The 16,933-nt window shown below is 43.5% G+C and overlaps 1 protein-coding gene across 1 annotated transcript in view; it reads right to left on the reverse strand.

The window, feature by feature from the left end:
- The window catches only part of CFAP46 (cilia and flagella associated protein 46), a 130,522-nt gene that overhangs the window by 101,320 nt on the left and 12,269 nt on the right, over window positions 1-16,933 (reverse strand). The window contains 2 exon segments of the mRNA XM_087433025.1: window positions 1,157-1,255; window positions 15,801-15,900. Coding sequence (XP_087289151.1) covers window positions 1,157-1,255; window positions 15,801-15,900 — 199 coding nt within the window.

The raw sequence follows: 16,933 nt of genomic DNA on the forward strand, positions 1-16,933 counted from the left end.
CTGCTTCAATAGCTTTCTGTTCCTTTTTTAAAGCTTTAAAATTCTTATGAAAACACAGTCTCAATGATCTCCGGATTCCTTTTCTGGCAGTGGCAGCTGGTCCAGACCTACTGCGTTAGATAAACAGACACCAGAGTGGAGCTGAGCTCACGTCGTCGCTAACTCTTTGCCATCATGTCTAGACGGCTGCTGCTGTGCCAACTCGTCACCAAGACAGCTGCCTCCTCTCTAACTACAGATGGAACGTTCTAAACAAGTCTCTGGCTTCCAAATGGGGCAAATGGGGAAGAGTGGTTGCAGTGAGCTCAGCACGGCACCTCCTGGTGGGACTCCTCTGGACCTGCCTCCCCACCCATCCCCAGGGACCCCACCCGCTTCCCCACACACCCCGGGGCCCTCACTTCCCCACCCACCTGGGGTCCCCACCCACCACCCCATGCACCCCAGGGTCACCGCCTCCCCACCCAACCCCGGGGGGTTCCCGCCTCCCTATCAACCCTTGGAGTCCCTCTTCTCCCTACCCCTGTATCCCCAACTGCCCCTCATCCCTTGCAATGACCTCACCACATCCCCAGAGCACCTGGAGTTTCTAGGCCCAGTGAGGCTGATGGCCCTACACTACGGAAGGGGGTGACTTTTGCCTTCCTGGACGTGACTCAGGCTGGTAAAGGGCCCTCACGGGGAGAGGGTGGCTTTCACCAAGGGCAAGTGTGCGTGGGGGGTGGGGAGAGCAGTTCCACACAGGCTCAGGAGGGCTCGGCTGGAGGAAGGTCTCATCCCAGCCCCCAGCCTTCAGGCCAGCACACGGGCTGCGTGACCCCAACACACCCATGAGGCCAAGGTGGCCCTGGCAGCCGTGGGGGCCATGCTCCATGCCACAGAGGATGATGGTGGCTGGCCCTGGTGGCTCAGGTGCCATCCAGGCTCCTGGAGTTCCTGCCAGAGAGGCCGTGTTCACAGGTGGGAAACTGAGGCACATGGGGCTGGCCTCAAGCCCCTGTCACACAGGAGCCAGTGGCAGACCCATGGTGAGGCCAGAAGTGGGGTCCCTGCGATGTCCCAGCACCCTCAAACCTGGTACAGACTCAACTCTCACAACTTACAAGAAATCTGCAAACAGTTCAAGTGTGTACTCTGCCTCCTACTCAATATTTACCTCAACAGCCGCTCGGATATAGATTTTAATTTTATTTTCAAGTCTTAAAGCTTCTAATTCATACTCCAGGCATTCAATTTCAATCAGCTTCCCAGGATCCTGCAGGATACAAATAGTTTTTGTATACACAGAGATTTTTAACAAAAGCAATCATGCACATTCATTGACTTCAAAGACCATTTTAAAATACAATTCATGGACTAGGTAGAAATTTAACAAATAAAAATTATAAAATAATACAAAGATATATAAGAAAAACTCCAAAAGGTGCACAGATTTCAGCAAGAAAGCTACATTTTTTTTTTTACCTTTTTAATAGAGCAAAGATAATTTCATTGGACATTTAATTTTTAAATATTTACACCAACTTGAGACAGTGTTTCTGTTACGAAATTTGGCAGACGTGCTTCTTTTACTTAATCTCTGGCGGGGTTCGGGTGACAGTGCCCCGTGTGGAGGCGTCGGAGGTGGGAGGGGCAGCGGCCGGGATGTGTCGTCTGGGTGGGGTATGCCTAACGTCTCACAAAACTGCTAAACTGTTTCCCAAAGGGTTGTGCCATTTTACATTCCCACCAGCTGTGTACGAGAGTCCCAGCTTCCTCCACATCCTCTCCCACGTTTGGTATGGTGAGTCTTTTCATCTTAGCCATTCTAACAGGTGCGCAGTGGTGAGAAAATAGAATGTACATACTGGTCTCTGCCCCTGGTTCCAGTATAGGGCTCCTAAAACCCTTGTAATTTCCTAAGTGAGAAGAGCACTAGCGGCACCTTTTCTTCTATTGGGGCAACTCTAGGTCGGCTCCTGGATGGGGGCTGGTCACCAGAAGGACCAAGCCATGATTAGAAGCTTGGAATTCTCAGCTCCACCCCCATCCTTCAGAGAGGGGAGAGGAGCTGGAAATAGAGTTAATGATAGATCATGCCTACATGAGGACGCCTCCATAAAATCCCAATAGTACGGGGTTCAGGGAGCTTCCAGGCTGGTGAACACATCCACACTGGGAGGTGACGCACCCCAACTCCATGAGGACAGAAGCTCCTGTGCTCGGGACCCTCCCAAACCTCGCCCTGTGTGTCTCTTCATGTGGCTGTTTATCTGTATCCTTTAGCATATCCTTTAATAAACTGGTCAATGTTAAGTCAGTGTTTTCCTGAGTTCTGTGATCTGCTCTAGCAAATTATCAAACCTGAGGAGGGGATTGTGGGAACCCTGATTTATACAAGTGGGACAGAAGTGTAGGTAACCTGAGAACCTACTACTTATGATTGGCATCTGAAGTGGAGGAGCAGTCTTGGGGGCTGAGCACTTCACTGTGGGATCTGGAGCTATCTCTAGGTAGAGAGTGTCAGAATTGAGTTCAACTGTAGGACACCCAGGTGGGATCGTGGAGGATTTCCCCCTCCCTTGGGGAGGGGGAAAACCCCCACATTTGGTGACCAGAAGTGTCAGAAGGAAAGCATTCTGTGTGAAAGTAAAGGAGTGACATACAGGAGGTGAAAAACTAGGTTTTCCCAAATACAGTAGTAAACATCATAAGTAATGATACTCAGCATCTTTTTTTTTTTCTTTGCCATCCATATATCATCATTGGGAAAGTGTCTGTTCAGATCTTTAGCATTTTTTAAAGTTGTTTTTCTTGAGTATTGAGAGTTCTCTACATATTCTGTATAAGTCCTTTATCAGATATATGATTTGCAAACATTTTCTCTCAGTATCTGGCTTGTATTTTCACTTTCTAAACAGTATCATTCAAAGAGCATAAGTTCTTCATTTTAATAAAGTTTAATTTATCAATTTCTTCTTATATGAATTGTGCTTTTGATAACCTATCTAAGAATTCTTTGCCTAACCCAGGGTCACAAAGATTTCTCTTACGTTTTTCTCTAGAAGTTTTATAGCTTTAACTTTTGCATTTAAGTCTGTGATGCATTTTGAGTAATTTCTGTATATGGTGTGAGGTAGGGGTCACTGTTCATTTTTGCACATGTGGTTATTCAATTGCTCCAGTACCCTTTGTTTAAATAACTATCTTTTATCCACTGAAAGACTTTGCACCGTTATCAAAAGTCAGTGGACCCTGTGTTTGTGGCTCCATTCTGTTCCATTGGTCTGTGTGACTTTCTCCATGTCAATGTCACACTATCTTAACTACTGTGCCTTCATAACAGGTCTCCAAGTTAGGGAGTGCATGTCTTCTGACATTCTTCTGCTTTTTCAAAGTTGCTTTTAGCTATTCTAGGTCCCTTGCATTTCCATATAAATTTTATAATCAGTTTGTCAATTTCTGAAACACTCCTGCTGGGATTTTGGTTAGGATGGCATTGAGTCTGTTGTTCAATCTGGAGAAAACTGACATCTTAACAATATTGAGTCTTTTGACGCATGTTATTATCTTTGCTTTTAACAGCAATTAACTTTTGAAGAGATTTAAGCACTTTTTAAGTCTTTTATATTTACTCACGTAGTCGCCCTTTCTGGTGCTCTTCCCTATTTTGCGCAGATCCAGATTTCCACCTGGTATCATGTTCCTTCTGCCTGAAGAACTTCCTTTAACATTTCTTGTAGTGTAGGTCAGACTCTTTCAGATTTTGTATACTTTAATAAATCTTTATTTTTCCTCTGATTTTGAAAGATAATTTCTCTGAGTGTAGATTTCTGGGGTGACAATATTTTATTTGAAAGATGTTGATCCTATGTCTTTTGGCTTGTATTGTTTCCAACAAAAAGTCTGCTGTCATTCCCAGTTTTGTTCCTCAGCACATAATTTTTTACCCCTCTTTAAAGACCATCAAATTTAGGGGCTGGCCCCATGGCCTAGTTGTTAAGTCTGGCACATTCCACTTCGGCAGCCCGGGTTCGCGGGTTCAGATTCTGGGCATGGACCTACACCACTCGTCAGCCATGCTGTGATGGTGACCCACATATAAAGTAGAGGAAGATTGGCACAGCTGTTAGCTCAGGGCTAATCTTCCTCAGCAAAAAAAAAAAAAAATCATCAAATTCAGAATTTTGAACCATTATTTCTTAAAATATTTTTTTCTGTCCCCTCCTTTCTCTCATTTCCTTCAGGGACTCCAATCACATCCATATTGGTCTGCTTCACATCAGCGCACATCTCACTGATGCTTTGCATTTTCTTTTCAGTGCTTCTCCTCTCTGTTTCATTTTGGATAGTTTGCATTACTATATCTTCAAAAGTTTGCTGATCTTCTCTTCTGAAATGTCTAATCTGCTTTATTTTTTACTTGAAAGTTTTTTTAATTGAGGTATAATGACCAAAAAATTGCATATATTTAAAGTGTAAATGTGATGATTTGATAGATGTATACACCGTGAAATGATCATCATAGTCAAATAAATTAACATGTCCGTCACCTCACATAGCTGGGGTTTTTTGGTGAGAACGCTTAATATCTACACTCTTAGCAAATTTCAAGTATACAACACCGTTTTATTAACTATAGTCACACATTATTAACTATAGTCAGTACAGTTCTGTCCCCAGTATAGTTAGATCCTCAGAATTTATTCATCTTATAACTAAAAGTTTGACCCACGTTCTGCAGCTCCCAGGCCCTGGCAACCACCACGCTAGTCTGTTCTTCTGTCTGGCTTCTTTCACTTAGCATAATGCCCTCCAGATTCATCCATGTTGTCACAAATGGCAGGATTTCCTTCTTTCTCATGGCTGAATAATACTGCATTGTATATACATACATTTTATTTATCCATTCATCCATCAACAGACACTTACTTGTTTCTATATCTTGGCTATTGTGAATAATGCTGCAATGAACATGGGGGTGCAGATATCTCTTGAGATATTGATTTCACTTCCTTTGGATATATACCCAGAAGTAGGATTGCTGGATCATATGGTGGTTCTATTTTTAATTTTTTGAGGAACCTCCATATGGTTTTCCATAGTGACTGCACCACTTCACAATTCCACCAGCAGTGTATAAGTGTTCCCTTTTCTCTACATCCTTGTCAACACTTGCTATCTCTTGTCTTTTTGAAAACAGCCATTCTAACATGTGTGAGGTGATGCTCACTGTGGTTTTGATTTGCATTTTCCTAATGACTAGTGATGTTGAGCACCTTTTCGTGTACCTGTTGGCCATCTGAATATCTTCTTTGGAAAAATGTCTATTCAGGTCCTTAGCCCAATTTTTTCACTGGATTATTTGGGGGCTTTTTGCTACTAAGTTATATTAGTTCCTTACATACTTTAGATATTAACCCCTTATCAGATACATGACTTGCAAATATTTTCTCCCATTCAGTAGATTGCCTTTTCATTGTGTTGATGATTTCCTTTGCTGTGCAGAAGCTTTTTAGTTTGATGTAGTCCCATTTGTTTATTTTTGCTTTTGCTTTTGTTGCTCTAAAGAGACTGTCCTTTCCCCATTGTGTGTTCTTGGCACCCTTGTCAAAGATTAGTTGACCATATATGCCTGAGTTTATTTCTGGGCTCTATATTCTGTTCCATTGATCTATGTGTACGTTGTTATGCCAATACATACTGTTTTGATTACTATTGTTAGTGCCACTGAGGCAATTCCAACTCCTAGTGACACTGTGGACAGCAGAGTGGAACACTGTCTGGTCTTTTTGCACCATCCTGTCACCTGAGTGTTGTATCAGACAATGCTCTGCTGACAGTCACAGGGTTTTCATGGCCAATTTTTTCGGAAGTGGGGGCCAGCTCTTTCTTCCTAGTCTGTCCTAGTCTGTAAGCTCCGTGGAAACCCGTCCACCGTGGGTGACCCTGCTGGTATTTGAAACACCAGTGACACAGCTTTCAGCGTCACAGCAACACACAGCCACCACAGCGTGACAGCCGACAGCCGGGTGGTGTGATTCTCCAACAGGAAACGAACCCGGGCTGCAGCAGTGAGCGTGCCAAATCGTAACCACTAGACCACTAGGGCTGGCTATTGATGACAACAGCGTTGGGGCATAGCTGGAAATAAGCAAGTGTGATGCCTCCAACTTTGTTCTTTCTCGAGAGTGCTTTGGCTATGTGAGCTCTTTTGTGGTTCCATACAAATTTTAGGATTGTTTTTTTCAATTTCTGGAGAAATGCCAGGGGAAATTTGATAGGGATTGAATCTGCAGATAGTTTTGGTAGTATGGACATTTTAACAATTTTGATTCTTCCAATCCAAGAACATGAGATATCTTTCCATTTATTCAGTCTTCTTCACTTTCTCTCATCAACATCTTATAGTTTTCAGTGTATAGGTTTTTCACTTCCTGGTTAACTCTATTCCTCAGTATTTTTTTTTTTTATTCTATTGTAAATGGGATTGCTTTCTTTTTTTTTTTTTTTTGTGAGGAAGATCAGCCCTGAGCTAACATCCATGCTAATCCTCCTCTTTTTGCTGAGGAAGACCGGATCTGAGCTAACATCTATTGCCAATCCTCCTCCTTTTCTTCCCCCAAAGCCCTAGTAGATAGTTGTATGTCATAGTTGCACATCCTTCTAGTTGCTGTATGTGGGACATGGCCTCAGCATGGCCAGAGAAGCTGTGCGTCGGTGCGCGCCCGGGATCCGAACCCGGGCCACCAGTAGCAGAGTGCGAGCACTTAACCGCTAAGCCACAGGGCCGGCTCCTGGGATTGCTTTCTTAAGTTCTCTTTCAGATAGTTCGTCGTTAGTATCTAGAAACACAACCAATATTTGGATGCTGATTTTGAATCTTGCAACTTTTTTATCTTTCTGTGAGGAAGATCAGCCCTGAGCTAACAACCATGCCAATCCTCCTCTTTTTGCCGAGGAAGACTGGCCCTGAGCTAACATCCGTGCCCATCTTCCTCCACTTTATGTGGGACGCTGCCACAGCATGGCTTGACAAGTGGTGCGTTGGTGCGTGCCCAGGATCCGAACCCGGGCCGCCAGCAGCAGAGCATGTGCACTTAACCGCTATGCCATGGGGCCAGCCCTGAATCCTGCAACTTGACTGAATTTGTTCATTAGTTCTAACAGTTCTTGATGGAGTCTTTAGGGTTTTCTATATATAAATAACATGTCATCTGTAAAAATAATTTTATTTCTTCCTTTCCAATTTGGATACCTTCTATTTCTTTTTCTTGCCGAATTGCTCTGGCTAGGACTTTTGGTACTATGTTGAAAAGAAGTGATGAGAGTGGGCATCCTTGTATTGTTCTTGATCTTAGAGGAAAAGCTTTGATCTTCTCACCATTGAATATGATGTTAGCTGTGGGCTTGTCTAACTTGGTCCTTATTATGTTGAGGTACATTCCTTTTATACATCATTTGTTGAGTTTTATCATGACATGATGTCAAATTTTGTCAGATGCTTTTCCTGCATCTATTGAGATGATCATACGATTTTTATCCTTCATTCTGTTAATGTGGTGTATCACATTGATTGATTTGCATACATTAAACCATCCTTGCATCCCAGGGATAAATCCCACTTGAACATGGTGTATGATCTTATAATGTGCTGTTGAATTCAGTTTGCCAGTATTTTGTTGAGAATTTTTGCATCTATGTTCACCAGGGATATTGGCTTGTAATTTTCTTTTCTTATAGTGTCTTTGTCTGGCTTTGGCACCAGGGTAATGCTGGTCTAGTAAAATGAGTTTGGGAGTTGTTCCTTTCTTTCCAATTTTTTAAAGAGTTTTAGAAGGATTGGCATTAATTCTTCTTTCAATGTTTGGTAGAATTCACCAGTGAAGTCATCTGGTCCTGGGCTTTTCTTTGTTGGGTGATTTTTGATTACTGATTCAAAGTGCTTACTAGTTATCAGTCTGTTCTGATTTTCTATGTCTTCATGATTCAGTCTTGGTAGGTTGTATGTTTCTAGGAATTTATCTATTTCTTCTAGGTTATCCATCTCAGCATATTTGTTCATAATAGTCTCTTACAATCCTTTGTATTTCTGCAGTATCAGTTGTATTGTCTCCTCTTTCATTTCTGATTTTATTTGAGTCTTCTCTCTTTTTTCTTAGTTTAGCTAATGATTTGTCAATATTATTTTTTTTTAAAAACCAGGTCTTAGTTTCATTGATCTTTTCTATTGGTTTTCTGGTCTATATTTCATTTATTTCTGCTCTTATCTTTGTTATTTCCTTTCTTCTACTAACTTTGGGCTTAGTTCTTCTTTTTCTAGTTCCTTGAGGTATAAAGGTAGGTTGTCTATTTGAGATCTTTCTTTTTTCTTATTACAGGTGTTTTGCTATAAACTCCCCTCTTAGGACTGCTTTGCTGCACCCCATACATTTTGGTGTGTTATGTTTCCATTGCCATCGGTTTCAAGACATTTTTTGATTTCCCTTTTGGTTTCTTGTTTGACTCACTGGTTGTTCAGGAGAGTACTGTTTAATTTTCCCATGTTTGTGAATTTTCTAGCTTTTCTCCTATTATTTATTCTAGTTTCATACCATTGTGGTCAGGGCACCAGCTGGGTGGGGAGTGGCAGCTACAGGTCTAGAGAAGGTCCAGCATTGTAGTCTCCATGCAGCTCCGTCAGCTGAGATCAGCATCAGCAAAGACTCTTTTGTTCCTCAAAAGCCAAGGCCACTGGTTTCTGCAGCAGTCGCAGGTCTGTGGGGTCTTTGGTGGCACAGGCTGCTGGGACCTCCTGATCACTTTTTCTCCCACAGTGGATGTCACAGCCATGGGGTTCTCTCTTGGCATAGGGTCTGACTTGCAAGCACCCTAGCAGTGATGGTGGCACTGCTGTCTGATGTGCAGGCACCCGTGGAGCAGCCATGGAGCTGAGGACTGAGTGTGGGTGTTTGCAGAGGAACAGCAGCTCTGGCGTCCTGGGCGCTGGCTCACCCACAGCAGCAATGACGTGTACAACACAGGTGTATGTCATGTGGCCACAAAGCCAGGGTTTAGATCTAATCTGCTTTAACTCCCATTCCAGGAACTAGTCTCAGCCTGTAAGAGCTCTGCAGATTGTCCCTGTCTCCCCTCAGGCGGCTCTTTCTCAGCTTGTGTAGATCCTCACACACATGCGCTGACCAGTGCTCAGCTGAAGACTCGAGGAGGCGCCTCTGCAGATCCCCAGAGCTCGCACTTTGTGCAGTTCACTCCTCTCTGGTCCTCTGTCCTGTGAACTGCAGCTGCCTTGTCCTCCGTCAGTTCCATCTCCTCAATTCAGGTGGACCACCAGGCCCCACCTGCGTCCCTCCATCTGCCGATCTGCCACGCCCCAGACAGTAAGCTGGACATCACAGACTCACCTCATGTGTTCCCCACCTCTACAGTTTTACCTTCCTCCATGATCTACTGTTTGGTGTCTTGAAAACTATTGTTTCATATATTTTGTTTGGTTTCTCATTTGTTTCAGACTTGAGATAAATGTGGCCCTTTCATTCCATCTTGGCCAGAAGCAGAAGTCCATTTATTGTTTCACTATGCCACTTTCACATTATTTACTCCTTTTAAGAAAAGGTTCACTACCAGGAAAAAAAAACTGGGAAAGTGACAAAAATGTGGAGATTAAACAACATGCTACTGAACAACCAATGGATCATTGATGAAATTAAAGGAGAAATCAAAAACTATCTGGAAACAAACGAAAATGATAACATGCCATATCAAACCATATGGGATGCAGCAAAAGCGGTCCTGAGAGGGAAACTCATAGCGATACAAGCCCACCTTAACAAACAAGAAAAAGCCCTAATAGGCAACCTTAAATTACACCTAACAGAACTAGAAAAAGAAGAACAAACAAAGCCCAAAGCCAGCAGAAGGAGAGAAATAATAAAAATCAGAGCAGATATAAATGATATTGAGACCAAAAAAACAGTAGAAAGGATTAATGAAACAAAGAGTTGGTTCTTCGAGAAGATAAACAAAATAGACAAACCCTTAGCCAGGCTTACTAAGAAAAAAAAGAGAAAAGGCTCAAGTAAATAAAATTAGAAATGAAAGAGGAGAAATTACAACGGATACCATGGAAATACAGAGGATTATAAGAGAATACTATGAGAAATTATATGCCAACAAATTGGACAATCTAGAAGAAATGGATAAATTCTTAGACTTATACAACCTCCCAAAATTGAACCAAGAAGAAATGGAGAATCTGAATAGACCAATAACAAGTAAAGAGATTGAAATAGTAATCAAAAACCTCCCAAAAAATAAAAGTCCAGGACCAGATGGCTTCTCCAGTGAATTTTACCAAACATTCAAAGAAGATTTAATACCCATCCTCCTCAAACTATTCCAAGAAATAGAGGAAGATGGAATACTTCCTGAATCATTCTATGAGGCCAACATCACCCTGATACCAAAACCAGACAAAGACAATACAAAGAAAGAAAATTACAGGCCAATATCGCTGATGAACATTGATGCAAAAATCCTCAACAAAATATTGGCAAACCGAATACAACAATATATTAAAAAGATCATACACCATGATCAAGTGGGATTTATACCAGAGACGCAGGGATGGTTCAACATCCGCAAATCAATCAACGTGATACATCACATCAACAAAACAAAGAATAAAAACCATATGATGATCGTCTCAATAGACGCAGAGAAGGCATTTGACAAGATACAACATCCATTTATGATAAAAACTCTCAATAAAATGGGAATAGAAGGAAAGTACCTCAACATAATAAAGGCCATATATGACAAACCCACAGCTAACATCATACTCAACGGGGAAAGACTGAAAGCCATTCCTCTGAGAACAGGAACGAGGCAGGGCTGCCCACTCTCACCACTCCTGTTCAACATAGTACTGGAGGTTTTGGCCAGAGCAATTAGGCAAGAAAAAGGAATAAAAGGAATCCAAATAGGTAACGAAGAAGTGAAACTCTCACTATTTGCAGATGACATGATTGTATATATAGAAAACCCTAAAGAATCTGTTGGAAAACTGTTAGAAACAATCAACAACTACAGCAAAGTTGCAGGGTACAAAATCAATCTACAAAAATCAGTTGCATTTCTATATGCTAATAATGAACTAACAGAAAGAGAGCTCAAAAAGATAATACCATTTACAATTGCATCAAAAAGAATAAAATACCTAGGAATAAATCTTACCAAGGAGGTGAAGGACCTATACAATGACAACTACAAGACATTATTGAGGGAAATCCACGATGACATAAAGAAATGGAAAGATATCCCATGCACGTGGATTGGAAGAATAAACATAGTTAAAATGTCTATATTACCTAAAGCAATCTACAGATTCAATGCAATCCCAATCAGAATCCCAATGACATTCTTCACAGAAATAGAAAAAAGAATACTAAAATTTATATGGGGCAACAAAAGACCCCGAATAGCTAAAGAAATCCTAAAGAAAAAGAACAAAGCAGGAGGCATCACAATTCCTGACTTCAAAACATACTACAAAGCAACAGTAATCAAAACAGCATGGTACTGGTACAAAAACAGACACACAGATCAATGGAACAGAATTGAAAGCCCAGAAATAAAACCACACATATACGGACAGCTAATTTTCGACAAAGGGGCTAAGAACATACAATGGAGAAAGGAAAGTCTCTTCAATAAATGGTGTTGGGAAAACTGGACAGCCACATGCAAAAGAATGAAAGTGGACCATGTGCTATCGCCATTCACAAAAATTAACTCCAAATGGATCAAAGACCTGAAGGTGAGACCTGAAACTATAAAACTCATAGAAGAAAATATAGGCAACACACTATTTGACATTGGTTTTAAAGGAATCTTTTCGGATGACATGCCTACCCAGACTAGGGAAACTAAAGAAAAAATAAACAAGTGGGACTTTATCAGGCTAAAGAGCTTTTATAAGACAAATGAAACCAGAATCAAGATGAACAAACAACCAACCAGCTGGGAGAGAATATTTGCAAAACATACATCTGACAAGGGGTTGATCTCCATAATATATAAAGAACTCACACAATTGAACAACAAAAAAACAAACAACCCGATCAAAAAATGGGCAGAGGAAATGAAGAGACACTTCTCCAAGGAAGATATACAGATGGCCAATAGGCACATGAAAAGATGCTCAACATCACTAATCATCAGGGAAATGCAAATCAAAACAACACTAAGATATCACCTCACGCCTGTTAGAATGGCTATAATCACCAAGACAAAAAACAACAAATGTTGGAGAGGATGTGGAGAAACAGGAACCCTCATACACAGCTGGTGGGAATGCAAATTGGTGCAGCCTCTATGGAAAACGGTATGGAGATTCCTCAAAGAATTAAAAATAGAGATGCCCTATGATCCAGCCATCCCACTACTGGGAATCTATCCAACGCACCTGAAATCAACAATCCAAAGAGGCTTATGCACCCCTATGTTCATTGCAGCATTATTCACCATAGCCAAGAAGTGGAAGCAACCTAAGTGTCCCTCGACTGACGCTTGGATTAAGAAAATGTGGTATATATATACAATGGAATACTACTCAGCCATAAAAAAAGACAAAATCGTCCCATTTGCAACAACATGGATGGGCCTGGAGCGTATTATGTTAAGTGAAATAAGCCAGAAAGAGAAAGACAAACACTGCATGATCTCACTCATATGTGGAATATAAACCAACACATGGACAGAGAAAACTGGACTGTGGTTACCAGGGCAGTGGGGGTGGGGGGTGGGCACAAGGGGTGAAGGGAGTCATATATGTGGTGATGGACAAACAAAAATGTACAACCCAAAATTTCACAATGTTAGAAACCATTAAAACATCAATAAAAAAAAAAAAAAAAGGTTCACTTATTTCTGAACAATCATATAGAATTACATGCTTATTTTTATTTTATTTTTGTTCAACATTCTTCCTAAGAGGACACTAAAGTGTCAGACATTACAGTTCAGTGTTAGAAATCTGACTCTGCCTCAGAGTCAGATTTGGATGATGTCTCCTTGGATGATGTCTCTCCACTGATGTCTGCCCCACTGGGAAGGACCCAGTTCCTGGACTCCCCAACCATGTGGCCCATCATGCAGGAGACCCTATGAGGAAAGAGCTGGCAGCCCTGAAAACCTGGACATGCCCACTTTGGAGAGACTGTAATGATCTTAACGTATCCGTCCATCCGTTCAACAGGTATTTACTGAGCACCTCCTAACTGCCAAGTATTGTGCTAGGAAGTGGGGCTGTAACAGTGACCAGACCAGACAGGTCCCTGTCCTCAGAGAGGGTGCACTCTCACAGGGAAAATGGACGAGTAACTCATACACAACACTATCAGGCATTAAGAAGGTCAGAATGTAATAACATAACTAACAATTTACCAGGAAGATATATTTCACCAGGAAGATGTAACAATTCCAAACCTATATGAACCAACAGCCACGAAAAAATGACATACGTACAATGTAAAATTGAGATATCCATATTTGTAAAGAGAGATTTAAAACATTTCTCACAGAAATCAATAGAGCAAATAGGTAAAAATGAGTGAGGATGTAAATATTTAAACCAATCAACACCAAAGTGCTATTTAATGGATATATACACAATCCTGTATTTTAAAAATAAAGATATTCTTTCCAAGTATGCACAGAATATTTACAAAATATAAGACCAGTAAACACTGAGCACGTGGGGACAGACCAGTGAGGAGAGGGTGCTGTGAACTCAGAGGTGCAACTCACTGGCCTCTCTGCATTTCAGATAAAAATGTAAAGAAAGAGCCAGTACTAGACATTTCCACAGACAGCAAAGATGCGGCATCACCTGAGTGCACTGTCAGACCAAAGCGCCTGGAAGGGTGACGAGCCCCCAGCAGAACGCTGCACTAATTAGAGGAGGTCACGTTCTACAGGTGGTCTGAGGGGGTGACATTTGAGATGCTGCCTGAGGCTGGGCAAAGAGCCATGGGTGCTGGAGGGGCACCACGTTGGTGAGAGCCCCCCTGCCTCCACACGAGCCTGCTTCACCGGCACCTGCTGACGGCAGCAATGGGGCTCTTCTTACGAGGTGCCAATGCCTGCGTTTCACTTCTACGGCGGCCCTTGGAGAAGGGGCCTACCACTGCCGCCATTTCACAGAGACAAAAACCGGGCTCCCGGGGGTGTCCCGCAGCTAGTGAGCCACGGAGGCAGTGGGACCCCAATGCTAAGGTTGGGCCACTGTGTCGTGGAAACCCAGAGGAGGGAAGGGTGGCAGAAGCACTCTGCGGGGCACTGCAAGAACAGGCGCCCCACGCAGGTCCTAGCTTCGGTGTCCTCCAGCCTCACCTGCACCCACCCCATCCCGTCTGAACTCTGCCTGACGGTCAAGGTCCAAATGAACTTTTATTTCTTCTTAGAACCATTTCCAGATCAAAAACTATGATATCACTAACTGATTTCCCTTTGCTAAACTATACTTCTCAGCATCTGCCCCATGAAAGGGCAGTCACCTTGGAGCTCTATCTGGAGGTCAGCTCCTGAGGGTCAGCTGGTATCTAATCCTCACAGGCAACCTGGGACTAAACACAGCAGGTGCTCAAGGAAGACGGCGTGAGGTGACACTGTAGTGGGTGGTCGCACTGCCGGAGCGAATGAATCCTTCATCTACCTTATTCATCCTGTGAGCAGCCGCACTCAGAAGAGTCTGTGTTAGAGTCCACGCGCTGCCTTCACACTGGTCAGTGCCGACTGCTCTACGCAAGAGCCCTCTCACTCAAATTAAAAAACAAACGCACTTGGGGCCGGCCCCGTGGCTTAGCGGTTGGGTGCGCGTGCTCTGCTGCTGGCGGCCCGGGTTCGGAACCCCGGGCGCGCACCACTTCTCCGGCCATGCTGGGGCCGCATCCCACATACAGCAACTAGAAAGATGTGCAGCTATGACACACAACTACCTACTGGGGCTTTGGGGGGAAAAAATAAATAAATAAAATCTTTAAAAAAAAAACAAACACACCTGAAGCATGCACGCTCATAAACTTTTGGTGAGAATGTAAAATTTTCTTTGGAGGATGATGTTGTAACAGATATTTAAAAATCTTAAAAGCGAGGGCCGGCCCTGTGGCTTGGTGGTTAAGTGCGCGCGCTGCGATGCTGGTGGCCCGGGTTCGGATCCCGGGTGCGCATCGAGGCACCACTTCTCCGTTCATCCTGAGGCCGAGTCCCGCATACAGCAACTAGAAGGATGTGCAGCTACGACATACAACTATCCACTGGGGCTTTAGGGGGAAAAATAAAATAAATAAAATCTTTAAAAAAAAAAAAATAAAAGCGAGAACTCCCTAGTAATTTCAAGTCCATGAATTTATCTTAGCAAAAAGTTCTAAATGCAGATAAAAGCTTTAGGCACAAACGTTCATTGCAGCTCTTTACATAATAAGCAAAAAATGATAGGATTTAAATGTCCCATCACAGCATTGGGGAGTAAATTATGGATCACGATTATTATGAAATACCGTGCAGCCCTTAAAGGGAGCTGTAGAAACACCTGGTGGCAATGCCTGCCTACGATGACAGGAAAAGGGGAAAGGCGTGACGCGAAAATCACATCGTCTCAGCTGTGCAAAACGCACGTTAAAAAGACTGGAAGGAAATTTACGAGCGATGCACATTTAGGACCTGCTGGTGAGGGTTTTTCAATTTCTTTCTCTTCTTTTGCCTTTCATGTCCAGATCACAGTGAGCGGGTACCGAGCATCCAGTCATTAGGCTACTTACTTTGCTGTCAATTTTCTTCAAGTCTGAGAGGCAGCCAGAGGAGACCTCCTCGCATTTCAAGATCAAAGACAGATGAGCTAATTCAAACAGCAAAAGAATTCTGGAAACAAAGAAACCAAACACCAATGGATCAACAGGGGGTGACAGGAAACACAGACCTGCATGGCAGAACGAGCGTTCAGCCATCGTTCACCGCAGGCAGGAAACAGAACAGAAGAGAGGGGGGACCCTATGGGATGGTCCCAAGCCCGGCCCACCCTGGCCCTGACCCAGGATCTGGAGGAAATCACAGGGCTGCGTCCCGCTGGGTGAACTGTCCCTCCTCCCCAGCCTCGTGGGCAGGTATGAGTGCGGTCTGGGGGAGGCAGGGACAAACACCCTGCAGAGCGGCTCGAGTGTGGGTGTCACTCTGAATTATTGGAGCAGTGGCAACGCAGGGACAGACATGCGTCTCCTGACTCAAAGCCAGCTCTTCCTATCACGTGACATGCAACTGGGAATGTCACCAAGAGCATCCGCAGTCCCCATTCAGGGTGTCTGTAGAAATGGACGGGCTGATGCTAAAATTTATATGGAAATGCAAAGGACCTATGGCGGCCTAAGCAACTTGGGAAAAGAACAAAGCCAGAGGACTAACTTCCCTGATTTTATATAAAACTTAACATGAAGCTCTAGGAGTCAAGGCCACGGCCCTGGGTGAGACAGGCCAGGGGTCGCAGCCCTGACTCTGATGTTCTAGACCGGGTAATTGTTTGTTGGGTGGGGAGGCCTATCCTGTGCACCGTAGAATATTTAGCAGCAGCGCTGGTTGCCAGGCACTAGATACCAGTAGCAGCCCCACTAGTGGCCACCAGCAGTGTCTCCAGACACAACACATGTCCCCTGGGACAAGCCAACCCGCTTTCTGCCCTGTCCGAAGTAATGTCACAGCCTTACCCAGGAATGCAAGCAGCTGCTCTGCTGTAATAACTGAACTCCAACTCGGTGTTACCAACTCCCTCCCTGCGTTGGGAAGGTGTGTGGGTCCCTGCACTCCCCACTGCCCCACCCCCCTCCTCCACCCACTCAGCACCTGGACCTCCAAGGGCCCTAGCAGGCCTGGCCTCCCAACCTCCAGCCCTCCACCCTCCCTG

This window comes from Ceratotherium simum, chromosome 6, assembly GCF_057802395.1.
Source record: "Ceratotherium simum simum isolate JZ-2026a chromosome 6, ASM5780239v1, whole genome shotgun sequence".
In the NCBI taxonomy this organism is placed as follows: Eukaryota; Metazoa; Chordata; class Mammalia; order Perissodactyla; family Rhinocerotidae; genus Ceratotherium; species Ceratotherium simum.